This window comes from Cnephaeus nilssonii (genome assembly GCF_951640355.1).
Source record: "Cnephaeus nilssonii genome assembly, chromosome: 15".
Classification (NCBI taxonomy): domain Eukaryota; kingdom Metazoa; phylum Chordata; class Mammalia; order Chiroptera; family Vespertilionidae; genus Cnephaeus; species Cnephaeus nilssonii.
In genome coordinates, this window is record NC_137086.1 from 2,728,494 (window position 1) to 2,755,220 (window position 26,727).

A 26,727-nucleotide genomic window follows, 5' to 3' on the forward strand; every position below is an offset into this window, starting at 1 on the left:
TCCCTTGTCACCGGGGCCCATACGTACGGGCACCTGTGTCTGCCAGCCGCTGTGCAGCTCAAGAACCAAAATGTCCAGAGGGGACTTCTCGGTTTTGTTTTGTTTTCCATTAAAAAAAATATTTTTATTGATTTCAGAGAGGAACAGAAACATCAATGATGAGAGAGAATCCTTGATAGGCTGCCTCCTGCACACCCCCCACTGGGGATCAAGCCCGAAAACTGGGGATGTGCCCTTGAAAGGAATCAAACCCGGGACCCTTTGGTCTGCAGGCTGATGCTCTGTCTTCTGAGCCAAACCAGCTAGGACGACATGGAAGAATCTTAAGTGCAATGTAAGCTTCATGTTTATATTGCTACGCCTGCCCATCTGAAAAGGTTCCGTACCATATGATTCCGGCTCTAGGATATTCTGGAAAAGGCAAAAACGATGGAGACAGAACAGACCCCGAGACAAGGAGGCATGGATCAGACTGTCGGACCTCAGAGGGAGGGTAAGGGAGGGTGGGGATAAAGGGGAGAGATCAACCAAAGGACTTGTGTGCAAACATATGCGCCTAACCAGTGGTCAAGGACAACAGGGGGGTGGGGGCATGCGTGGGGAGGGGTTTGGGATGGGAATGGGGGGATGAGGACAAATATGTGATACCTTAATCAATAAAGAAATTTAAACAAACAAAAAACAATGAAGACAATTAAAAGATCAGTGGAGCCCGAACTGGTTTGGCTCAGTGGATAGAGCGTCGGCCTGCGGACTGAAAGGTCCCAGGTTCGATTCCGGTCAAGGGCATGTACCTTGGTTGCGGGCACATCCCCAGTGGGAGGTGTGCAGGAGGCAGCTGAATCGATGTTTCTCTCTCATCGATGTTTCTCTCTATCCCTCTCCTTTCCTCTCTGTAAAAAATCAATAAGACATATTTAAAAAATAAAAAATGAATAAAAATAAAGTCTGTTTTTAAAAAGCCACTGAAAGTCAAGTCCAGCAAACACTGATTTTAGAATTGCAGACTCCCCCCCCGCCGCCCCGCCCAGCGTATATTTCTCTTCGCATTTACAGCGGCACCAAGTGAGAACGCACACGTCACGTGTTCCCTCCGCCTTCCTGCGGTTCTGGGGGGAGCTGTTCCCAGGTCCCCGTGGCCCGCTCAACTCACCCGCCTAAGCTGCTGCTGTAAAGAATGCGACCACTGTTCTCACTGAGGAAGCCGTGGTTTTATGTGGGGGGCACCCCACCTTTTTTTTTTTTTTTAATTCTCACCTGAGGGTATTTTTCCATTGGTTTTCAGAGATTGTGGAAGAGGGAAAGACAGAGAGAAACATCGGTTGGTTGCCTCCTGCACGAGCCCTGACCAAGGAACCTGCCTGCAACCGAGGTACGTGCCCTTGACTGGAATCGAACCCAGGACCCTTGGGTCCCCAGGCCAACGCTCTATCCACTGAGCCACACCGGCTAAGGCCCCCTTATCTTCACGGGAGAGGGAGTCAGGGGAAAGGTTACACTTTCCCTTTCGGACCTGCCCGCTACGTGCAGCGGTGAGAGCTATTTCTAGAAGAAAGGCCTTGATCCCACTCCAAGTGGTAGCTTCGTCCACGTGTGCCAAGTGAGCTGTGTTCCAGGGACGACGACTCATCCAGCTGGCGTCACCCCGCACGGCCAGCGACTGAGGAGCCAGCAGCTCGGGGGCTGACGTCAAACAGACCGAGGATTCTACCGGCGGACTGCGGCCGGCGTCCCGGACTGGAAACGCGAGCTTGCCCACAGATGTTCCAGCCAGCTCACCAGGGAGCCCTCCAATGCTCCCCATCACTTGTTTAAAAAACCCCAACTAACGCTTCCCGGTCTCAGATGGCTGTGGACAGAAACGAAGGGGAAGATTTGCTAAGGCAGGGGAGGGAGCACCGAGCAGGAAAAAGGACAAGAAGTTCCGCTGCCGGAAAAAAATAGATGGAGACTCCTGACCGAGAAGCCACGTTTTTGGGAGAGTGGGCCGTGCCGGGTTATTTTTAAAGCGGGAGGCCGTGAACGGCACGCACTCCGCCGTGCGCGCCCTGCATTCCGGCCTCTCCCCCCTTCATTTCCTCCACCCCACTCGCCCTTTGCCCCACTTTCCGTAACTCTCTTTTCAAAAAGGCACTGTTCGGCGCGTTTTCGTAAGACGTTGGAAATGCCGCTCGGTGCAATGGGAAGTGTAAGTAAAAATGCCATGTTCAAAGCGTGAACGGTAACTTTCCAGATGGGCTGTGACATTATTTCAGGTCAGTCTGCTGAAAATATCTCAGACCAAACTCCCTCACTGAATATAAGTCAAAATCTAAATAGTTGCCCAGCTGGCTCAGTGGTTGAGCATCGACCTATGAACCAGGAGGTCACCAGGTCGATTCCCGGTCAGGGCACGTGCCTGGGTGGCAGGCTTGATCCCCAGTCGGGGTGTGCAGGAGGCAGCCGATCCATGATTCTCTCTCATCACTGATGTTTCTCTCTCCCTCTCCCTCTCCCTTCCTCTCTGAGATCAATAATTACATTTTTTAAAAATCTGAATAGTTACCCTGGAATACATGTGTGTGTCTTTGTGCAGCTCCGCCCGCCCGAGGTACCTGATTAGTGTTAACTGCGAAACCAAAGCGAGAAGCCAGCCCTTGTGCTCGGGCAGGGGGCCCCGTTCACCTGGTCTCGTGACACCGTGTGTATTCAGACCCACACGCACCGGTCAGAGGAGGAGAGAACTGATCAGTGATAAAGAAATGGAACTAGGTAGTATGGTTGTCACGATTGGATAGTTAATATTTGCCACAACTTCTGAAGAGTTGTCCAAAGATTAAGACACTTCCTCATGGCTACAGTATTGAGCCCAAAACATTGTAGATGCTGAGACCACATAGCCTGGCCCTGGCTGGGTAGCTCAGTTGGTTAGAGCATCGTCCCGATACGTCAAGGTTGCGGATTAGATCTCGAGTCAGGGCACAGGCAAGAATCAACCAATCAGAGCATAAATAAGGGAAACAAATTGATGTTTCTCTCTCTCTCTCTCAAATAAAAAACCCACAGTACCTGGCATGGGTGTCACCTTTTTAAAAATATATATATTTTAATTGATTTTAGAAGAGGAAGGGAGAGATAGAAACATCAATGAAGAGAGAGAATAATTGATCAGCTGCCTCCTGCACATCCCCTACTGGGGATCGAGCCCACAACCTGGGCATGTACCCTGACCATGAATCGAACTGTGACCTGGTGCATAGGTTGATACTCAACCACTGAGCCATGCAGGCCAGGCGTCACCTGTTTCTAAAGGTTATCTGAGACTGAGTCACTCTCTTGGGCCCAAATCCTGGCTCTCCTGTGGACTGGCTGTGTGGCCCTGGGCCGGCTAGCCACTTGCCCTCAAGCCTCAGCTTTCTCGTTTCTAAAGTGAGGATCAGGATACCTACCTGACGAGATAATGTGGAAACTCAACTATTTATATCCCTCACTCCAGTGACTGGCATGCGATAAGGGCTCAGTAAGATGAGCAGATAATAACCGTAACTAATCAATGTAGGAGGAGTCATAAAAGCAGATCTAGGCCCCTGCATGAGCTAGTCACGGCCCAAACATGATACAACGTCTACCTACCACCCGATTTTCCTTTTGCATCAAATTAAACCCAGCAGCGTAACTGAGGAAAAATGGCTAATCTTGAAAAGGATTCTAAGTGTATTTTCAAAGTTAAATATAAGACAGCCACCCTGGCTGGTGATGCCATTTCCCACTGAAGCTCGCGTGAGAGGGTCTGAAAGAATTTTGCAAAGTACTGGACGGGACGTGCAGCTCCTTCCGCGAGCTCACAAGTGCTCAGCAATGGGGCGCCTGCCTCGTTATAAATAGCAAGCCGGTGTCACTCACCAGATTATGCGATTGAATAAGTCACCACGGGCTGGACGGACACTTCTAGAAGGGCTTTAACTGAGCGACATTCCAATGTTCCTTTTAAGTCTGAACGAATATTTCTTTTCTAGCACGAACACTTTTTTTGAGGATATTTTTCCACTGATGTTTAGAGTGGAAAGGAGGGGGTGAGAGAGAAACATTGATGTGAGAGAGACACGTCGATTGGTTGCCTCCTGCCTGTGCCCCAATCAGGGCCACGGGATCGAACCTGCAACCCAGGTACATGCCCTTAACTGGGAATCAAACCCATGACCCTTTGGTCAGTAGGCTGGTGCTCTAACCATTGTACCACGCCAGCCAGGGCTACCAGGGCTTTCTTACTGGACCCTGGCAGGTACAGTACTTGGTATCCAGAGTGGCTGTTGCCCTGGCCAGGCGGCTCAGCTGGTTACGCATCGTCTGTGCACTAAAGGGTCGCAGGTTTGGTTCCTGGTCAGGGCACACACCCAGCTTAGGGTTTGGTCCGATTGGAGCACATACAGGCAGCAACCAACCGATGTTTCTCTCCCACACTGATGTTTCTCCCTCTCCCTCTCTAAAACCAATTAAAAAAAACAAGCATATCCTTGGGTGAAGATTAAAAAAAAAAAAAAGACTGGGTTTGTCTACCACCTTTGGCACACATCTCACTAGAACATCTATGGTATTTGCTGCGTCCTGACCACGGGGCCGAACGTCACGGACCAGCGTGATGCTGTGAGGGTGTCAAGACAATTAAGGTCTCTGGAGGCTAGGTTATGGGAAGAACAGAAAACTCGGCATAGGCATGTAACTTTTCTTCCCGTCATTCCATTTAAATTTTAATGCATAAAAATTAGTATCAATTCACTTTATCAACAAAATGGGATCGGGAATTTTTTTAAGAAGGCTGTTGCCTAGCACCTGCTTCCTTGAAAGCAGGTGAAGAAATCTAAGTAACTGAGTTCCCCACTAGATGGCAGTGTCCCACGGATCGGTTAGGCTAGGCCGGGCGTCCTCTTCTGCGGAGGGAGGGACACGTGGGCACGAGCGTGCGCTGGAGCTTGGAACAGGCGTTTTTCCTTTCAGAGCAAATCCAGTTTGTCGGTTTGTGTGTTTGAAGTCAGGCTTCGTTTTCAAATTCTTGGGAATGGGTTGAAGCCAGGTCACTTTTCTCCTCCGGCAAAAACGTACCCAACACTACAGAAATGTGGGGAACATAAGCCGGGGGGGGGGGGGGGGGGGGGGGGGGCTGGGCCCCTCCACCGAGAGCAGGAGATACGGTGGGGAAAGCCGACTGGAGGGTGGGTGGCTACCCAATGCCCTGTGGGGGCTGCAGCCCGAGGGGTGGGGTGGAGGGCGGGGGTCGGAGGCTGTGGCTTTGAAAGCAGGGAGAGGGGCAGTTCCAGGCAGAGGCTGAGAGCAGAGGCAGGGGCGGGAGTGCAGTGGGTGCAGTGGGTCGCAGGCCCAGCCGCCAGACCAAGGCGGGCTGAGTGGGGGGAGGGCCTGCAGGGGAGCAGTGAGATTGGAAAGTGGGAACACCCTCGGCCTCGGAAGGGGTGAAGGGCAGGAAGGACAGTGCCCAGACAGCAGCGCTGGGGGAAGGCAGGGCTGGGAGCTAGCTCGGGGCTGCAAAAGCAGCTCTAAGAAGACACACGGGACACCGGGCGATGGAGAGCATTCCTTTATAGCACACGTCTATGGTTACAAAGAGCTTTGTTCACATGATCTCTTTTACCCTCAGACCGATCTGTAAAGCTGAACACGTGTCACGTTTCGCGAGTACGGAACTGCTGCTCAGAAACAATGCATCACCTTTGGCCACGCTTTGTTGGTTTTTGGGGAGACTACCTTCCTTACCCCCCACCCCCCATTCCTTCTCAGGAAAGTCCTTTTCTTCCTATTTCCCCTTCAACGCAGATGCTCAGGGCCTCTCCTCTTCTCCTGCTGTACCCGTTAGATCAGCCGTCACCAACCGGTGGTCCGGGAGGTCCGAAAGGCTGGTGACGGCTGCGTTAGATGACCTCCTCCTCAGGGTTCTGGCCTCACATGTAGACCGACAGCTGTCAGTTCTACTTTGCAGCCCCAATCTTCTCACTGAGACCTGACCTATATACACTCCTGCTTAAGTCCCACACGGAGCACTCCCAGCAGTCCAGGCCTGGAGAGAAAGCCGGGGGGGGGGGGGGGGGGCCCTGTTGGGGGGAGGAGGCCACGTGCACGGGGCACAGGGAAAAGCCACTGGAGTGCAGAGGTATGTGCATCCTAAGCAGTCAGCACTATTTTTCAATATTGTGATTCCTATTTTAAACCTTTTTATACATGATCTTAATTTCAAGTTGCTTCCAATTTTTCTTTGAAAGCAAGAGACGTTTAAAATATAAATCTGAGTGATGCTCATAAGATCCTGTGTGGCAGACAAGCCACGGATGTTGTGTAATTTTACAATCCACTCACTTGCGGGCTTGTTCGGCTACTGAGCACATGTCTGTGTGGGCACTGTGCCAGGCTCTGGGCGGAGCGGTACTGAAGACACAGGCCTTCCAGGAGCTCACAGTCTCACGGTAACTCGAGTGAGCTGAGGCACAGGCGGCACGTGATTTGCCAGTGAGGTAGACATCGCTAGGTACCTGGAGAGGGCCTGGAGCGGGAGAGAGGGCAGAGGACAACGAAGGCCTAGATGCGCCGCTCTGAGCGAGGAGCCAGGCTGCAGAGGAACGTCACAAACCTGCTGGCTAAACGCTCAGAATAGCGGCCAGCTGCCCCCGTCACCGAATTCCTGTCTCACGCTCATTAAGCCACTACCTGATGGTCTTTCCACTCTTGTCCCTGAAGGGGTGGCGATGCCACCGGTCTGCTCAGACACAGTCACTGCAGGTAGCCTGAACCCCTCCCCCACGGGGATCACACTGAAACTCTAATTAAACCCATGATCTTTACCTTCAGAGGATTCTAATAAGTTATAGATACCACAGATTAGAGAATCTGTTAATTTCCATATATACATGATTTTGGCTGTACATTGGCGAAGAGACTCACTGAGACACACATAAGCAATCTAAGCATTATACAGATATGTACAAAGACGTCACATTTAGATGCGTGTGCACGCCCACCCACTGCGCAGCAGCTAATGCAGACGTGACCTCGGGTAAGGCAACTGCTCTTGTGATGACGACACATGATCCTTGAAGGGAGGCCGTCCACGCAGGACTGACCGTCTCGGGGTGAGTGAGACTCTTTGCGGAAGGAACTTCAGTGGCAGGACATCTAGGTCACTGACAAAAGGCAGCAAGTATAAAAAGAGCTGTTTTTGACTGTGGAAACCACAAGAATCCCGGAACCCAAGCAGCGAGCCCCTCAGAGGCACTACTGGCCTTGGTGCTGCCGCCTGAGGGGGACTTCACAGTGACCGATCGCTGAGGACCACACTCGGTGCGTCACCATCCGCGCGGCGCTCCAAAGCCACTCACCACACGGGCACCAACTCCCATCAGTCACTCACTTCACTTTGCTGTGGAGGATTTTCTTCTGAAAAATAACCAACACAAAAGGAATTCTTCTAACGAGGGTTTAAAAAGCAGCCAGGTAACAGAGCACACAATTCAATGCAGAAAAAAGATGGGAGAACCCTGGTCAAGCGCCATGTGAATGGCCTGAGGCTGCCGTTCCACGTCCCAAGAACACACTGGAAGGCACGTGGACGCGCGAGCACCCGCCCGAGACTGCGGACAGCCTTCTCCAGCCAGAGACCTCTCCCTGGTTCCACACGGGACAACCACGAGCCCAAGATTTTACTCTCATCAAAGCCACACGGAATGTAACTGTCAAGTTGTTCGAATACGTTCTCCCAGGCAGTGGGTTGCTTTCATATTTCTGATGCTTTCCTTTGCTGTGCAAAACTTTTTAGTTTGATGTAGTCCCATTTATTTATTTTTTTAGTTTCCCTTCCCCAAGATAGATCAGAAAAAATATTGCAACGTGAAATGTCCGAGATTTTACTATGTTTTCTTGTAAACAATTTTTTTTTTTTATAAATACACTAGAGGCCCGATGCACGAAGATTCGTGCAAGAATAGGCCTTCCTTCCCCTGGCTGCTGGCACCGCCTTCACTCCGGCCTGGAGCCGCCTTCCGCCTCTCGCCTTGTCATGTCAATTTGCATATTCCCTCCTTATTGGCAGTGGACGCTGCCATCTTTGTCATGGAGTTACAGTCCATTTGCATATTCCGTCTTTATTAGATAGGATTTTATTGATTTTTTACAGAGAGGAAGAGAGAGGGATAGAGAGTCAGAAACATCAATGAGAGAGAAACATCAATCAGCTGCCTCTTGCACACCCCCTACTGGGGATGTGCCTGCAACCAAGGTACATGCCTTTGACCAGAATCGAACCTGGGACCCTTGAGTCCGCAGGCCGACGCTCTATCCACTGAGCCAAACCGGTTTCGGCTCTTGTAAAATTTTTATGGTTGCGTCTAACATTCTCCCAACACCATTTACTGAAGAGACTATCTTTACCTCATTGTGTGTTCTTGCCTTGTCAAAATTCTTTTTAAAAAATGTATTTTTTTATTGATTTCAGAAAGGAAGAGAGAGGGACAGAGAGATAGAAACATCAATGATGAGAGAATCATTGATTGGCTGCCTCCTGCACGCCCCCTACTGGGGATGGAGCCCACAACCAAGGTACATGCCCTTGACAGAAATCGAACCCAGTACCCTTCAGTCCATAGGCCGATGCTCTATCCACTGAGCCAAACTGGCTAGGGCACCCTTGTCAAGTGTTAATTGCCCATGAAGGTGTGACTTTACTTCTGGGCTCTGTCCCGTCCCGCTGACCCCTGTGCTTTGATGCCAGTCCCAGGCTGTTGTGATTACCATGGCCTTGAGGTCATACTACCCGATACCAAGCAGTGCGGTTCCTCCAACTGTGTTCTTTCTCAAGGTTGCTGTACCTTTCAGCGTCTTTGCGGTTCCATGTAACTTTCTGGATTGTTTGTTCTGGTTCTGAGAAATGCACCAATGGTGTGTTGATAGGAGTTGCGTTGAATCTATAGATTGCTTTGGGTAGTATTGGCATTTTAACGATGTTAATTCTTCTTATCCATGAACACAGTATATGCTTCCACTTATCTGTATCCTCAATATTTTTCTGAAACCTATATAATTTTATTAAGCAACATCACCCAGATACAATTTGAAAATCACTAGAACCTTACATTTCCCTCGGCCAGAAGACCGGCGCGCTTACCTCTGTCAGGCTCTTTGGAGTGTTTGCTTTTCTTAGCTGCCGAGGGCCCTGCACCTTCAGAGGCCTTCCTGCCGGAGCGACCCTGCTCCACTTCACACAGGTAGACGTCGATGGGCCCCTTGGTGCTCCGTATGTGCACCGTGATGGAGTCCTGGCAAAGACACGCAAACGTCAGCGTCAACCGGAGGATCCCAACGGCACCTTCACCTACTGGACAGAACTGCCAGTGTCGGGGGGCGTTTCTGGACGTGCAAACCCAGAGAATGCCCTTCGGTTGGAGAAAACCATGACCAAGTGTTTGCGGCATTACATCCACTGGCCAAGTCACATGAACACAGCTCCTTGGTCACAGAAACTGGCTCGAGCCATCGCGCACTGAGCGCGCCTGTGCTCCAGAGCCCACCTCTCCCGCAGGGCTGACTGGCCCCTCCCAGGAACCTGCGCGTGAGCCACGCCCAGCGTCTTGATGACAGACAAACCGAGAGTCCCTGTGGTCTCAGGTGGTGAGGGTGTTTCGAGTGAAGAGCTATCTGACAGACCACTCTTTTGTCCACTTGAAAAAGAAGCTGAGATCAAGACAAAATATACCTCATGCCATTTAAGCCTCTGGAGTCCATGAGCTGTCAGGAAGCTGGAGCTTCCACAGAGAATCCTGCTATTTCTCAGGGAACAGCTCCCGTTAGAAGCGGTTCCTTGTTCTGGCTGGGAGTGGGTTCGACTGTACGTCTCTCTCCTCCCGTCCGTGCGGTGGGCGGGGCTGGGTCCCACGGCGGCACCGCCCCTGCCGCACAGCCCGGATCTCGGAGCAGAGCCCCGGGCGAGGCAGCGCGGCGGCCTCAGGACCACGTGACCACGTGCCGCCCTTCCCGCAGCCTCCGGGCCCACAGGGAGCTGGAGCGCACCTGCACCACTGGGACAGTGCCTGCTGGGGACCAGGAGGTGGGTGTTGAGTCCTCCTCCCTACAGCGAGGCAACCCCACAGCATCACTGAGCACCAGGGCCTACCAGCCTGCCAGAGCCGGCGGTCTGTCCCAGGAACGGCCGCACTCCTTGGCTCTGACTCCGTCCTTACCACGCACCCTTCCGATGACAATGACCTTTCACACACACGTCCCTGCAAGGGGAGGAGTGTGCTGAGCACTGGCAGCTTGAGAGAGTAATATTTTCATTCACGGGGCAACTTAACTTTCCATTTTTACTGTAGAACATAATAGTCTAGTTTCCTCACCCGTCTTTTGAGTTGGGTTAGTGCCGTGGTCGGCAAACTGTGGCTCGAGAGCCACGTGTGGCTCTTTGGCCCCTTGAGTGTGGCTCTTCCACAAAATACCACGGCCTGGGCGAGTCTATTTTGAAGAAGTGGCGTTAGAAGAAGTTTAAGTTTAAAAAATGTGGCTCTCAAAAGAAATCTCAATCGTTGTCCTGTTGATATTTGGCTCTGCTGACTAATGAGTTTGCCGACCACTGGGCTAGTGAATTAATTCCCTAGAGCCTTGGCTGACACCAGGTTTCCTTCTGGAACTTCAAGACTTCAGCCAATTCCTGGCGATTCCTCTAAGAGCTTATAGACCAACAGCTAAGAAGACTCTCTGACGACAAACGCTCTGGGCTGAAGTCTGGTTGTTTCTTACTCTGACCGTGAGGAAGTTCATCCATCTTTCTAGGCTTCAGGTTCCTCGTGCTGAGCTTGCTGTGTGATTCCAGTGAAAATGTGAGCAGGGCCTTAGCAGGACCAGTGTGCGTGCGAGGCCACAGCGAGGCGCCAAGAAGCACGCCTCAGCAGGTGCCCCTCCGGCGGGAAGCCCCTTACAAATGCAGGTCACCTACCTCTCTGGGGGCTGGGACGTCCAGTCTGGTCTCCGCCGGTGCTTTCACTGCGATCACAATCTGCTCGTGGAAGGCGCGGATGCTGTGGATGTCTTGGTACGTCACGTACGCGAGCGTGAAAACCAGTCAAGGACCTGCAGGGGTCGGCTTTGCGGGGAGGTAACTTAGCTCTTGTAACACAGGAATGCGAGTGGAATGTTAGAACATTACAAACAATTAAGGGGGCAGTTGGCAAAAATACTTTCATACATAATTCGTATTTCATAACTTAGTGTTCTACATTTGTAACTCAACTTAGAGTTCCTTTAAACTGTACTATTGTGGCCGAAACCGGTTTGGCTCAGTGGATAGAGCGTCGGCCTGCGGACTCAAGGGTCCCAGGTTCGATTCCGGTCAAGGGCATGTACCTTGGTTGTGGGCACATCCCCGGTAGGGGGTGTGCAAGAGGCAGCTGATCGATGTTTCTCTCTCATTGATGTTTCTAACTCTCTATCCCTCTCTCTTCCTCTCTGTAAAAAATCAATAAAATATAAAATAAAAAAATAAACTGTACTATTGTGATTCTGACGACAATTTCTGGAGAAAAATATTAATAAAGACAAACACAACTCAAAGGTATCAAGTCCACCCACCCAAACCCATTCCCTCTATTCACTGCTAGAACTCACTCTAAGAACCTCTAGGGAAAATTATTCAGAGTTTAAGGGATGAGAACCCCTTAAAATAAAGGTGGAAAAATCTGTAAAAAGTAGAAACAGCCCAGCCGGTATGGCTCGGTTGTTGCATGCAGGAGGCAGCCGATCAAGGATTCTCTCTCACTGATGTTTCTATCTTTCTCTCCCTGTCCCTTCCTCTCTGAAATCAATAAAAAATATATTTAAAAAAAAAAGTAGAATCAACTTAGAGAATATAGTTTTTCAAGATTAGCACCTACTTATGGGATTTCTTGTCCAACTACCTGAATTTTTGTACCTGGTTACTGTGTTGAGTAAAATTATAACAATTGCACGTTTTACTGGGTTACCCCAGCATTCTTTTTTACTCCACAGACCTCCTGAGTGTAGTAATGTTAGCAATGTCTTTCCTTTTTATAGCTACTGAACAGCAGCCTAGACTGCTGTCGAGTTTACATAAATTGGAAGCACAGAACAGCTCTGTCGCTAACACCTCCCCAAGGTGCTACCAAGGGAAGCCAGCAGCAAACAGCTCAGGAGACCAAAGATCAGCTGCAGACAAGCCTCCCTCTGATCCAGACACTGAGCTCGAGAATGCTGACACTCCCTGCCTCCGCCTGTGGCCTGGGGGCAGTCCAGGTGCCATTTCAATGGCCACTCGTTCCATTTCAGAAGTAAATGTGCTGGAGAAGTTAGGGGAAATAGGCCTTCACAGAAGCCAACAAGTCTGTTACCTTGATGATAGTGGCCAGGCCCCGAAAGGGAACAAGAGTGCCCACTAGTTTAACTTTAAGTGCAATGTCAACCCTGGCACCTTACTGCACGGCTTAGGCCAGGATTAGCATTCACCGGAACCATTGCCACACCGAGCAGCTACAGGCCAGGATGTTATTAGGCTACATGACTAAACCTTTACTCACTTTAACTTCTAAAAATCCAATTTTGTTTCTTAACTATATGGAATACCCGCCCCCCCCCCCCCCCCCCAAAAGCTGACGACTAACTAAGGGAGCGCTCTGGAAGGAGACAGCTTTGGAGAGGCACAGAGCTAAAGGATATCTTTCATTGTCTTTGTCATCTGTCAACTCGAACAGCTGCTGAGCACAATCCTTAATCAACTCGTCCAGAGCCTCTTCCATGGCCGACAGGTCGGACAGCTCCTCCCGCAGCTTCTTCTGCTGGGGCACTGCTCCGAAATTGTTGAGATCGGTTCCTCTTGAAAAGCATCGACAAGACCACCGTCAGCCACACCAGGAGGCGGCAGAATGCTGCAGACGGGTCACCGCCTTCCCCAAGCGTCTCCATCAGCGCTTCCCACAGGCCACACTCTGACTTCACCTGTGCCCTCCCTTATAGATCGCCATCATTCTCCCTCCACAAACTGGGTTTTGTCCCCATTTCTAGTCCCTTTCACAGGGACTTAAACACGTCATAACCCCACAGAAAGCTTAATGAAGAGGCAGGGCAAGCTTACTGAGATGGTCACTGAACTAGGAGTCAACAGAGCCCAGTGTACGCTCAGCTCTAGTGCACACCTCCTGGCTTTGCCAAGTTAGGACCTTAGTCCCTCAGTTCCTGCATGAGAAACAGGTACCGGCTGAAGGACAGTCCCTCTGCTCAACGCTCCAGTCTGTGTTCTTCCCTATTGTGCATCTGACATCTAGTTCTACCTGAATACAGTGATTATGTTCATTGTTCTTAAAAAACTTTCTTTATTATTGTCTAACCCACTATATGACCTGAGCAACAACTGCTCTTTTCTTCTTCAAGCTTAATGAAAATAGAGACAGAAGAGACTGCTACCACTATTTCTCCTTGCTAGCTTTCAACCTGATTCCCATTAGTGATTCAGAACACAAATGATATTACCCCCCCCCGTGCTGTTTAATGTTATTTAGTAAGCACATTCAAATTAGAATTCAATCTGCATTTCCGTACTACTGAAAAAACCCCACCTTCTTCTAATAACCTTTGATTACTTAGAGTCATTTTATGATCTTTGTCGGTAGCTTCATTTGCCTGAAAGGTCTCTATGTACTTACATGCTGGGACTGTTTCCTACTGTATGCTTCGAACTAGTCCCCAAACCACGTGCCTATGTAAGCCTAACAGCTTTCTTCTCACGTGCATGTGCAGCCCGCCCCCCAACATCTACCCAAGTCTGCCTACATCTGTATGGTAAGGTCCTCCTTCACGTGCTCCTTCCTCATCACATGTTGTCTTTAGCAACTGCCTTTTCGACATTAAGTCCACCCTTTTCCATTGAGGGCCATGAGCTTCTAAGTGTGATCCATCGCCTATCCGCATCATCCTCACGGGGCGGGGGGGAAGCAGGGCGTGGCTGACACTCTCCTCCAGAGCAGCGATCACAGACAGCCCTGGGCTCTAAGTGTCTATTACACTATATGCAAGAACCACTGTGTTACAAACTCACCTGACTCCCCCTGATATGAGTCATCAATATGAACTGAAGAAATACTTTGAAACGTGAGTATCTTAAAACCAATTATATTCCATTTAACTTATCCATAATATCCTACTGTCTATGACTCTTAAGTAGGAAAAAATAGCTATATATTTTGTGGGACAATGTAAAAAGATTTTATAGAATGCCTTTTCTAACAGAAGTCAAGTTTTCTTTCATGAAACACTGCTGATATCCGGTTGTTTTAAGCATGGCATTGTCACCTAATGAGAAGGAAAAAAGCCATGAAAAGTTTGAAGCCAACTCACATCCATCGAATGTGGTTCTTAGATTTTTTTTCAACCAGGTCGATGCCATCTAAGACATTGGTGATGTCATACACTCTTCGTTTCCGTACTCCCAGTTTTGTTGCAACCTTGTTTAAGTCAAGAATACCCCCAGGAGCATTTCTGACAAGATCCATAAATTTCCGAGTTAAATAAACCAGTGATACATCAAACCGGGGTGTCTTCACTTTTAGAGTTTCTGGGAAACAAAACAAACCCATTTGTAAAATTTTAAATATCATTTCTTTCTAAACTCATTAAAAATAATGTATTTCCTCTTGATTAGTAAGCACAGACACCTACAGAAATTCTATACACTGATCAAATCAGAGCTAATTTTTATGTAAGATTTATGAAATAGATTTCTCAAAGGGGATAAAAATTAGCCTATCCCAGGTAACAAAAGGCTTTAGACCAAGCATGTCAAACTCATGGCCCACAACGAATATTTTTGCGGCCCAGCCAATATAACAGTATGTAAGAAACGTTTTAATAAAAATTTCATAACTTTGCTTTTACAATAATGCCAATTATTTTCAATAAAACTGGAAAAGGGTATTTTCTACTAATGACTGATGACTATAACTGTGTTGCATTCATTTCCCTTACGTGCCTTACGCGCAGGCACCCCATTTCTCTCCACCAATACTAGCAGCAAATATTTTAGCAGCCGATGGCCACGTCAGTAGTCTTGGACTGACTTGTTTGGTGTGCACAACAAGAAATATTTCGCTTTCAGAGAACAAGAAAAATAGGTCTATTTGCATGACGCTTATTAGTTTGTGCAGTTATCCAGTGTCTGGTAAGTTAATGTTCAAGAAAAAATACTAATTTTTATTGAAATGTTCTATTATTTTATGTTAACGATGTCTCACTTATTTCAGCCCTTTGTATTCTGCATGTTTCTATAGAAATAAACCCACGTTTCTATGAAAACTGAAGCTTTTGTTTTTTTTGTGGCCCACATACACTCAAGCCTTGTTTATTTGGCCCCCGTTAGCCTTTGAGTTTGACATACTTGCTTTACACATAAAGGAGTATTTGAAGCATGCAACCCGTTTCCACTGGACACGTGAACTGTTAGAGGCTACTGCCAACGTGGCGAGTCTGCATTTGTATCCACGCCACTCTAAGGAATGAAATTAGAAATGATTTTTAAATTAACTTTCTCATTTGGCCTTCAAGTTACGGAATTCTTTATAAAGCAAAGGCAGGCAGGAACTTGGCATTTTTAAACTGTTTCACAAGATTCTGCACATGCTACGGTGGAACCCTGTCCGATGAAGTTTTTGAAAGAGCTCAAATATTAGACCTTCTATTAGGATAATGACGCTATACCTTGAGGAAAAGTGGCAGACCTGTCTTCTTTTATAATATTCACTGCCCTTTATTAACAGATAAGTAAAGGGGGGGAATCTCTTTAATTCTCTCACTTACCTACCTAATGTTTTTAGTTTTTCATACACACCTGTCCTTCCACATACCTACACACACGAGTGTGCCGATATATACATAGCTTCTAAGAACACACATGGGAACACACTGTTTTCAGCACGCTCTCTAACTCAGCCCGTGACCTCCTGCCTGGGGACCGATGCCGTTCTGCCCGAAGGCCATGAGCAGCAGGAGGACTCGGCACCACTGCTGTGGGGCTCACACAGTCAGCTGTTAGAGAGTGATCCGAAGCGTTCTCATCACAAGGAGAAATTTCTTTATTTTCTTTTAATTACATCTATGTGAGATGGTGAATGTTAAATAATCCGACTGCACAATCATTTCAATGCAGGTAAGTCAAACCATCATGCTCCACACTTTAAACTTATGCAGTCACGATGCCAATTATTTTCAATAAAACTTGAAAAGGGCATTTTCTATTAATGACTGCATGATATTTACTTCTTTATGGCTGGATCATATTTAACTGCATGGAATATTCACTTACTAATCCCTACACTGGAAATTCAGATTGTCTACAACTTGATGATTTTGCACACTATCTCCCTGTAGCTAAACTTTTAGATGCATCTTTCCTTTAGATAAATTACAAGATGTGAAACTGCTGCATAAAAGGGCGTTTTTAAAGGAATTTTGATATGTACTGATAAACCTGCTAGGCAGGCTGTGGATTTTACCTACTGGAGGCAGTGTGTGAGGACTTGCCAGAACTGAATGTTATAATTCTCTTCATCTTTCCCAATTTGATACTGAAAAGTTCTTACGGTTTGGTGTGCAGAGGAAATAAATTTACAAATCACGTAGCTGTTCTAGTGTGGAGTATATGAGTTTTCTGTTTCTCTCCTTCCACAGCACACCAGTCAGCGTGCCTCAAAAGAAATATTCATCCCACCTCAATCAGAAGCGCCCCATCAGAACTGCTGCAATGGCGCACGCAGCTTAAAGAGCATGTGGTTATTCCAAAAGCACCTATTTTATAACATAAATGTCTCCTTTGTGCAGGCCATGCCTATACTTGAGATTAAACAGGCTTAAAAAGAAATTTAAAAAATTTTTAAGTATAACTAGAAGAAAGTACCAATTCTACAACGAACCTTGGAAGATTACAAATTAGAAAGTCTAACTTTAAAAAGCATACATACAATCACTAAAAGGTTGTGGGTTCGATCCTCAGGGTGCACACAAGAGGCAACTGATCAATGTTTCTCTCTCACATTGATGTTTCTCTCTCTCTCTAAAGTCAATAAAAAATAAACTAAAAGAAATAAAATAAAAACCATGCATTTAATTAAACTAAATTACTAGCAAGACATAGTATTATAAGCTCAGGACAAGTTTCCTATGATGTTAGTCCTTTTATAAAGAACAGACATTAGTTAACACCTATAACTTGATCGTGGCTGACGGGAGATAATGATTATAAAGATCTCCACACGGAAAGCTTTCCGTCGTCTAGTAAGGAACTCGATGGCAATGCCTGAGGAAGGGATAGCGAGGTATCAGTTACTTAGGATGCAATAAAGCCGGGCCTGGAGGGGAGCTGGGAAGCCTCCTAGCAGGGAGATGTGGGGACAGAGAACAGAAAGACGGGGAAGGTGTCCTCCCACTCTGACGGGGGACACACAGGGCAGAGGACAGAGCAGCGTTTGCGGACACAGCGCGAGGGAGCCCACGGGCAGTGGCGTCGGCGATGGGCGAGCCGCAGGGTGCTGGGCAGGGGAGCGAGAGGCGGCCTCCCCGGGCCTGGCCGTCCCCTGTCCATCACTCCTGCCTCGTTCCTTCTAGGGTGTGAGGTGGCTTATAAACTTCACACAAATGAGTAAACCAAGTGGGTGGGGAGTCGGGGCCTTCTCTGGAGGTCACAGAGCCTCAGCGAGGGGTCAGGCTGAGTGACATCGCAGTCCCCTCTCTGTCCTAGAAAAGCCCGGCAGCAGGGGCTGAGCCTGGGAGCGGGGCCTCAGAGGCGGCTCTGGCCCACGTCAGTTCGGGAGGACCTGAACTGCGGGCAGCAGGGCAGCTCGGTGGTTAGACTGTGGGCCTCAGTCAGAGCCCACGTGGGGCTGAGCCAGCTCCTTAACCCCTCTGGGCCTCAGTTTACCGTCTCCAAATGGGGAACAACCCACACGTCACCGGAAGGGTGCTGTGGCCGTCCTTGCAGAGCTCACCCGGCCGGTCTGGTGGAGCTCAATGAATGCCAGACGCCCCGAGGCTGGCGGTGTGGGCAGAGGGGGCGCCCCCAAGGTGAGACCCGAGACCAAGAAGGGAGATGACGGGCTGAGGAAGACGGCAGGGCTGGCGTTGGGGTTTGTGCCCGGGCGTCGGGTACGCGCTGTGCATCCGGTGAGAACAGCACACGGGAAGGAGCAGCGAGGAGGGGGCACTCAGACCGTTTCCGGGATGGGAGCGGGGGCACCGGCAGCCCCCCCCTTCCCCTGACTGACGCCCAGGGCAGGGGCCAGAGGAGACAGGAGGTCCCGGAGCCGGGAGGAAGGGCCTGTGGGGACGCGAGCAGAGCCTACACGGCGGCACCGTGCGCAGCCTCCGCCCCCATCCTCAGGAAACGCCGAGGTCACGTTTCAGGGCACAAATAATACATCTTATTTAGTCTCTCATCAACTCATGTACATTTAAACATACATCACTTAAATCACAGTTCAAACTTCAAAGCCTAAAACCTATTCAAGAATCAACTTACTTCTCATGGACACATACTGTACATTATCTTCTAAATTAATCATTATTTTTGATGGCTGGAAAAAAGAAACAGAGAAATTTAACTCAGTAACTTAAAGACAACAATGCACATGAGCCGCATTTTACTGGAAAATATACAGATTTTTTTCACTCTGGGGTAATAATTGGGGTGTGAGAAAACCAGACATTAGTTAACACCTATAACTTGATCTTCTTCCAAATTAGATCCAGTCTAACTGTAACCACCTCTGACAGTGTCCTAGATTTCACTTCCTAAAGTGGTTCGAGAGAGAACGGAGGAGGGATGAGGAGGGAGAGGAAGCACGGATGTGAGAACATGTTACTGAGTGGACATCCATTTTGGACTCCTCAGATCCTGCGGGAGAAGGAAACAGCAGGGCCACCAGGACGCTGCTGACGCTGGAGGGCTGGCCGAGGTCAAGGCACGTCAGTCAGCGAGGGCTCCCTGAGGGGCTCCCACAGACCGCCCAGGCCTCTCCCAGGCGGCGTGCGTCCCCGGCAGCGTACCAGGAGCGGCACCTCCCCGCTGGGCACTCCTGCGCGGCCCAGCACAGCGCTGTGTTCGATGAACCCAGGCTTCCTGACTCCTGAACAGCCAGGAAGCGGTGGCTCCACATCGACGTCGCGGTTTTCTCGCTATTTAGAGACCATGAGGGTTCACGTAAACCTGACAACGCCGCGCACAGGAGCCCACGTAAGCCGCGTGCTTGGAACCAAGTACCATGAGGTGGCTCCAGTCAGGCTGTGATCACCCCGGGGTAGCTCTTGTCTCCGTGGAAAACCTGGCCCCCAATAGGCCCAGCGAAGCCGAGGTAGTTCTACGAGGTGCTCCCCGAGGGACAGGATTCCCAGGGCAGGGACCCCTGGCGGGGTCCTGAAGGGCATGCTAGCACCAGGCTCAACATGGGAGACAGGAAAGCAGGCGAAGGAGTTTAGACTTCCCGTTACAACCAGTGGAGGTCATCACGGACTTCTGAACAATAATAGGCCATAGTCAAGCTCATGGTTTGGGAACGTAAGTATGGGAGGAAAAGCGCCAAGACTGGGCCGGGGAGCCTGAAGGTGAGCGGCTACAAAGCTCTTTGCGGACGTGTTACCAATTCTTGGCACCAGGCTTCCATACGGTCTGACACGATGACAGCCTCTATTAACGAGTTAACTCGATATGGAGTCATTCCACTGAAACAGAATTATGCTGTAAAAGTAACTGAGTGTGAGGGTTTACAGAAAAATGTAGACCTGCTGGGGTGCGCAAAATCCCTCCTCATCACCAGTCACTTAGCCCCAGATCACAGCATGCACCTCACCCGGGAGAGACTGGCGCTCCACACCCCGAAAGGCCCTTGTAAGGAAGAAAAAACGGTGACAAGGCGGAGCGGGGAGGGGCTGCCGCTTGAGCTGAGGAATAACAGAGGCGCCTCTGGGTCACCCGTTCCCTTTTTATTTTGAAACCATCTCAGCCTTCAGAAAAGGTGCAGCAATAGCGCTAAGAACTGCCACCTCCCGCCGTGGCCGGTGCGCTCAGGGGGTAGAGCGTCAGCCCAAGCACTGAATGGTCGAGGCTCGATTCCCAGCCAAGGGCACGTACTTGGGTTGCAGGTTCAATCCCTGGCTCCAGTCCAGGTTTGACCGGGAGGCAACCCATCGATGTGCCTCTCTCGCATCAATGCCTCTCTCTCTCTCCCACCCCTAAAAATCAATGGAAAAAGTATTCTCATGTGAGGATTGACCCCAAAAAATAAGTAAATAAAAAAAAGCCACATCCCTTTCACCCAAATATTCTTTTTTCACACTGACTTTATCATGCTTTGTCCCACATGCTTTTTTCTCGGAACCACCTGAGGGTAAGTTGCAGCTGCCTAAAGAATTCCGTGTGCAGCCGAAACCGGTTTGGCTCAGTGGATAGAGCGTTGGCCTGCGGACTGAAAGGTCCTAGGTTCGATTCCGGTCAAGGGCATGTACCTTGGTTGCGGGCACATCCCCAGTGGGGGGTGTGCAGGAGGCAGCTGGTCGATGTTTCTCTCTCATCGATGTTTCTAACTCTCTATCCCTCTCTATTCCTCTCTCTTCCTCACTGTAATAAATCAATAAAATATATTAAAAAAAAAAAGAATTCCGTGTGCAGCTCAGGGGCATTCATTCCCTTACACACCCACAGTGGATCACCGACAAGTCTGCTCAAGCCCAAGCCGTCTCGGAAAAGAGCGTCAGGGAGCCTGGACTCGCTGCGCTGCGGGAGGAGCGTGCTGCTGGCAGCGGGCACCTGGCTGTGCTGAGCCAGAGGCGCCGCACCGGCACCGCAGCTGCGTGGACAGCAGGTGACCACGGTCATCTCACTAAGGAGACTGCCGGGCAAAGGGTGGGCGGTGGCAGCTGGTGTTCCCTTGCAGTTCACAGTAAAATGTACGGAGGAAAGACCCGTTAAACTAAAAGGTAGTGACTTTAAACATTTTGAGCGTCTCCAGAAGCTAAAAGTTCATGACTTCCGAGAAAGAGCGAATCTAAGGCGCGGGCAAGCCTGCACGCCTCCTGGTTAACCCCCAGGGCGCACCTGTCACACTAAGGTCCTTGAGAGTTCCAGGGGGGCCTCACAGACCCCCCCACCAAAGTAAAGGTTTGTCTTGAAGAAATCTGTGGGTGGGACGCTGATCTACTGAGTGAACCACAAGTTTCAGTTCTGACAGAATTATATCAGCCAAAACACTGCCAGCGTGGACTGAAAAGGCAGAGATGGTTCAAGTTAAAACCGGACCCCACAATTCTGACAGGAGGCGGACCAGTTCCTGCTCTGTGACTGCCATCTTCCTTATGGACGGGACGGCCGAGCAGCTGTCCTATGTCTGGAGTGCGGGTCAGATGCCTGTGCCTTGCGTTTCACGGGCAGTCTAAAACCCGCTATTTTTCACCTTCCCAGTGCCTTTAGAAGGCAGCCCTGAGGAATGCTCCCTCAGATCTCCATGGAACCTGCCCATGTACCACCACAGATGCTGCTTCCAGTCCTGGCAACCCACCACTGTGGGGGCAGCATCCCGGTCCTACTCTTTTAAGGAAGTCCCACTGAGAGGTTACTCCGAGGTCACCCCCAGAGGGGATGCCAAGGCAGAGCCAGTAGTCAAACCCCATGACTGGGCTGCCTAAGAACTGCCCTCCCACCCCCCGACCCCTCTCGCCTCGGTCCGGTCTATCGCCTCGCCTGGAAGCGTCCGAGGTGGGAAATGAACGAGGAGGCCGAGGCCGCCATCTGAGAATCACTAAGGATGATCGTGCACCCAGCTCTCCGGGACCCGCACCTCCTGGGGCGAGCCTGCCCATTCCGAGCTGCTTGACTGCGGCCCAAGTCCCACATCGAAAGACCTACCTTTCAAATCTGAGATCTCAGAGAAGAAATAAATTAATAAAAGGTGAGTTTTAGGGGCTAACATCTTAAGCATTGCCTCTAAATTGGTTAAAAGTTTCTTGACACAGTTTTTTCTTTGTACCGGTTGCCTGTTTGGGGAATATCCCTTTAAGAGCCCTTTGAAAAATGCCTTTCTCCAAGGCAACTGTGTTTCCCTCACTCTCTTAAATTTCCCTTGTTTTTCAATGTGTGGACTAAGTTCCCTCCAACAACACTACTTTCTCCCTTCTCAAAACCCAGTGTCCGAGCCTTTACCCGGAGCACATCAAACACGCAGCCAGACACATCACGAACCTTTGCACAGCAATACGCTTCTGTGCGTTTAATTATTAAATACTTCCGGTCCTTAGCCAGCTAAAAGGCACTGGGATAGGTGTGTGAATCAGCATCTTACAGACAGGAAAATAAACACACACATCAAGCATTTGCCATTTACAGAGTACCTGCTGCATTCACTCAACGGCTATTTACCGGACCTGTCTGTGAGGCACCAAATGTGCTGGACACTAACAGTGAACGGACAGTCAGCACACCCAGGCCCCGAGAGCACACATTTCACAGGGGGAAGCAAGCCGGGGAGCCGCGCTCACCCAGTGCTGAGCGGCCAGGGGAGCCTTCAGGCAAGAACCTATAAATCTAGACCCGAAGAACGGTGGGACAGAACAAGGAAAAGTGTGTTAGGAAGAAAAAAACATCAGCTTTTTTGGAAGGGGGGATGTGGCTACGTGAGGGTCCAAAAGAATAAGGAGATGGATAGAAAACTGGGCAACACAAGCAGGAACGCTGGTTAGGAAGGCGCTGCAGCAGTCTGAGAAATAGATGACAGCCAGAAAGGGCAAGTATTGGTGATTACTTTTAACCAGACTGGAAGGTGGAGGGCCTCAGTTTGGAAAAGGCAAGGACGACGCTTAGGTTAGGACAAGCGTGGGAGTGTGGGCAATACGGCGAGTGTGCTGCCATTTACTTATTAGGCAGGATTAGATAGGATATAGCAAACTTGTTGCTTGCTTAGCAAGAAGACATGAGTTAAATGTTAGGTATGAGAGTTTCAAATCCCAGGAGAGATCTCTAGGAGACAGCTGAGAGGCTCTGAGCTGGCTTTGCAGATCCGGGAGTTACTATGACCTGGTAACGGAAATGAAGCGGGTAAGAAGAATATCTAAGACTTCAGGGGTGTGCATACCTTCTGATATTAAATGCAAAAATCAAGTGGTTTATCTATCGTGAGAGCGCAGAGCTTTTATCAGAGTCTCAAAGACAAAGACCACCGCTATAGAGGGCAACAGACATCACGTCACATCACGTCACGAGAGTGGTGGCGAATGACTTCCCACGCCAAGAGTGCGCAGAGGGTAGAAGACAGCCCTGAATGACACCAGCACGGAAGGAATGGGCAGGGCAGTGTGCAAAGGAGCACGGGAGAGGCCAGCGGAGTCGATGGGGCACCGAGGTACGTGGTGTTCAAGAAGCCATTCAACAGTTGGAGAGTTCCCAACAGAAACAAGTCGTCCGTCATATCAAAACGGCAGAGATACGGAGGGCAGTATCCTCTGGAACTAACAATGTTGTCTGCAACCTTGGTTAGAACAGCCCGAGAGCCGGGCGGAGGGCGGAGCCCCCGGCAGCTGGTGAAGGTGGTAATGAGAGACGAGCGGGTGGGCGCAGTGAATGCAAATAATTGTTTTTCCAGCAAGTCTGGCTATGAAGGGGAAGAGATGCAGAAGATGGGAGGATAGATGGAATTATGGGAAGGATCGCTAAAGAAGCAGTCAGGAGTTTATCACCTGGAATCAGACACAGTGAGGTCAAACCCAGGCTCTCCTACCTACGGCCTTACCCTGGGCAAGCCGCTGCACACCTCCAGGTCTACTCTGGCAACTGTAAGACAAGAACAATCATCTCTTAGGGCTGCTGTGAGAAATGAAGTCAGACCGTTGTCATTCAACTACTTCCGTGCACGGAGTCCCCCTGGGGCCTGGGCCTACTGACCAGTTCTGGGGAGAAATCAGCAGAGAAATAGGAAACATGGGGAGAAATGGAAAATGAAGGGGGTTCACCCCAACCCTGAGAACCTAGGAGAGAAAAACACATCGCGTCAAGTCTAGGGCAAGAAGAAGAGGAATTAACCTTCTGCAGGAGAGGAGCCCACTTTTCTCGGCCTGACAGGACGGAGAGACTGTGCTGACGGTGGGGTGGGAAGGGTGGGAGTTTCCGGCAGAAACAGGCCGTCAGGCTGTTCAGGGGTTGCAGTCCAACAGGAGAGGGGAGAGGCGGCGGGAGAGGAACACGAGAGCTGGCAGGGGTGCACCGAGGTGCGGGGCAAGCGGGAAAGCAAGGCTTTCTAACGCAAAGCTGGGCCATTGTCCCCGCCACTGCTCTGCACCCCGAAGGGAGTGCCAAGGAGGCCGAGAACACTTTGGAGAGTTCGTGCTCAAAGGAGGCGACAGGGTTTGGCGAAGGGCCGGTTTGGTGCACAGTCTGTCACGGGCGGGAAGCAGAGGGGGCCGGGGTGCAGCCGCGGGCCCGGCCCCGGGGTGGGGGTGGGGGGTCCCGATCCAGGAGACGCTCAGACCAGCTTCCCCGCGGAGGGACGGAGGCGGCCGAGCCTGGGACCCGACGCCCCCCCCATCCCGCCCCGCGCGGAGCCCCAGGCGCTCGGGACTCGGCCGTCCGCGGACTCACCAGCAGGCCCTCCACGTTGATGGGGTCTCGGCACCGGCGGCGCACCGTCTCCTCGGCCGGGTCCACCAGCTCGCTGGGCAGCCTGCGCGCCGGCCGCTGCTGACTCATGCCGCCCCGCGCCCGCGCCCCCCGCGGGTCTCCCGCCTTCTCCGGGGCGGGCCGCCCGCCGCCCCCACGCGCCGGCCCCGGAGCCGAGCTGGAGCAGCGCCGCGGGCTGTCCCGAGGCGCGCCGGGCCCGGCCGCGGACGGACCCGCACTGCCCACGGCCGCGGAGTTACAACGCGGGTTGGAGGAGAGCAGGGTCACCCACGGCTCCCTGGGCGCCCGGCCGCCATCTCCCCGCATGCGCAGTGCGCCGCCCCCAGTGCGCAGGCGCGCCGCCGCCGGAACGCCCCGCGCGCCAATCCTCTCCCAGAGGCCGGAGCCCGCGAAAACCCGGCGGCGGAATCCAGGAGAGGATGGCGGGGGCAAAGGAAGAGGTGGAGCTGGGATCCAGGGGAAGGGAACCGGGCAGGGGATGGAGGGTGAAAGGGGTGGGGGTGGGGGGAGCGCACAGAAAACAGGGGCCGGGAAACTGCAGTTGTTCCGCAGAATTATTTTATTTTTTTGTTAATCCTCACCTGAGGATATTTTTCCATTGATTTTTTATTTATTTTTAAATGTATTTTATTGGCTTTTTACAGAGAGGAAGGGAGAGGGATAGAGAGTTAGAAACATCGATGAGAGAGAAACATCGATCAGCTGCCTCCTGCACACCCCCTACTGGGGATGTGCCCGCAACCAAGGTACATGCCCTTGACCGGAATCGAACCCGGGACCTTTCAGTCCGCAGGCCGACGCTCTATCCACTGAGCCAAACGGGTTAGGGCTTTCCATTGATTTTTAGAGAGTGTGGAAGGGAGGGGGAGACACACAGAGAAACATCGATATGAGAGAGTCACATCGATTGGTTGTCTCCCAGATCGAGCCTGCAACCCAGGTATGTATGCCCTTGACCTTGACTGGAATCGAACCTGGGGCCCTTCAATCTGCAGGCCAATGCTCTATCCATTGAGCAACACTGGCTAGGGCAGTTCCTTGGAATTCTTGACACTAAGGACAATAGGATCTGAAAGTTCTGAGTGGGGCAGGGATGTTAATTTATTATTATTACTAGAGCCCTAGTGCACGAAATTCGTGCACGGATAGGGTTCCTAGGCCTGGCCAGCGATCAGGGCCGATCTGTGGGGCGACTGGCAGAGCGATTGGGGGACCCCTGCTGGCACCCACCTTGGCCGGCCTGGGCCCTTGTGGGCCCGGGCCAGCTCCTGTGTTGAGTGTCTTAGTGACCAGTCGTGCGCATCATAGTGACCAGTCGTTCCGCCATCATAGTGATGGTCGTTCCGCCATCCGGTCGATTTGCATATTAGGCTTTTATTATATAGGATTTAAACAAACTTTTTTTGTATTGTTGAATGTCCCCCATCCCCCGCCCCTGCCTTTACCCACCTCCACCCAGCACAGGAGATATTTATCTGAAGTTGGCACAATTTGACTCCATCTCAAATTCCAGGGGAGGAGATGGGTAAAGAGAAGCCTTAAGATGTGTTTTCAAATCCTGGCCCCTTCTAAATGTACAAGACCTGAAGCAAGTTACTTAATGGCCCTGTGCCTCAGTTTCCTCCTCTGCTAAATGGGAATAATGACAGTACTTACCTCACAGGGTTGTTGTGAGGATTACATGAATTCATGACTATAGATTACTTAGAGCAGGAACCAGCACACGTTTGAAACAGAAAGGCATGGGATGCGGTAGGCACAGGGTGGAGGGCAGCATCTGAGCCAGGGGATTCGCAGCGGTTTCACTCACGTCACCTGGGGTGGGGCAGGGAGCTTCTGGGGGAAGCCGTCTCCCCACTAGACCATAAACTTCTGGAGGTCAGAGGCATTCTCTGATTTTCACATCTCCAGCACGTAGCACAGTCTCTGGCAAATAGAAGTGCTCAGTTTGCTAAATGAATGACTTGAAATAAAGGATACCCTTGCCCCAGTGGTCGGCAAACCCATTAGTCAACAGAGCCAAATATCAACAGCACAACGATTGAAATTTC

At 50.5% G+C, this 26,727-nt stretch overlaps 1 protein-coding gene across 2 annotated transcripts; it reads right to left on the minus strand.

The window, feature by feature from the left end:
- Nucleotides 1-1,942: 1,942 nt before the first annotated feature.
- On the minus strand, nucleotides 1,943-24,980 carry E2F6 (E2F transcription factor 6). Of its 2 annotated transcripts, XM_079791752.1 has the most exons (8): nucleotides 24,638-24,895; nucleotides 23,793-23,833; nucleotides 18,539-18,593; nucleotides 14,371-14,587; nucleotides 12,697-12,852; nucleotides 10,964-11,078; nucleotides 9,140-9,290; nucleotides 1,943-7,416 (listed from the first exon to the last, which is right to left on the minus strand). In XM_079791752.1, the coding sequence occupies exons 3-8, from the start codon at nucleotides 18,579-18,581 to the stop codon at nucleotides 7,379-7,381; spliced, it is 720 nt and encodes a 239-aa protein (XP_079647878.1). In that variant the 5' UTR covers nucleotides 18,582-18,593; nucleotides 23,793-23,833; nucleotides 24,638-24,895; the 3' UTR covers nucleotides 1,943-7,378. The 2 variants fall into 2 exon arrangements, with proteins under 2 accessions (XP_079647878.1, XP_079647877.1); XM_079791751.1 differs by lacking the exon at nucleotides 23,793-23,833 and having other exon boundaries at nucleotides 24,638-24,980.
- Between the last annotated feature and the right edge of the window lie 1,747 nt (nucleotides 24,981-26,727).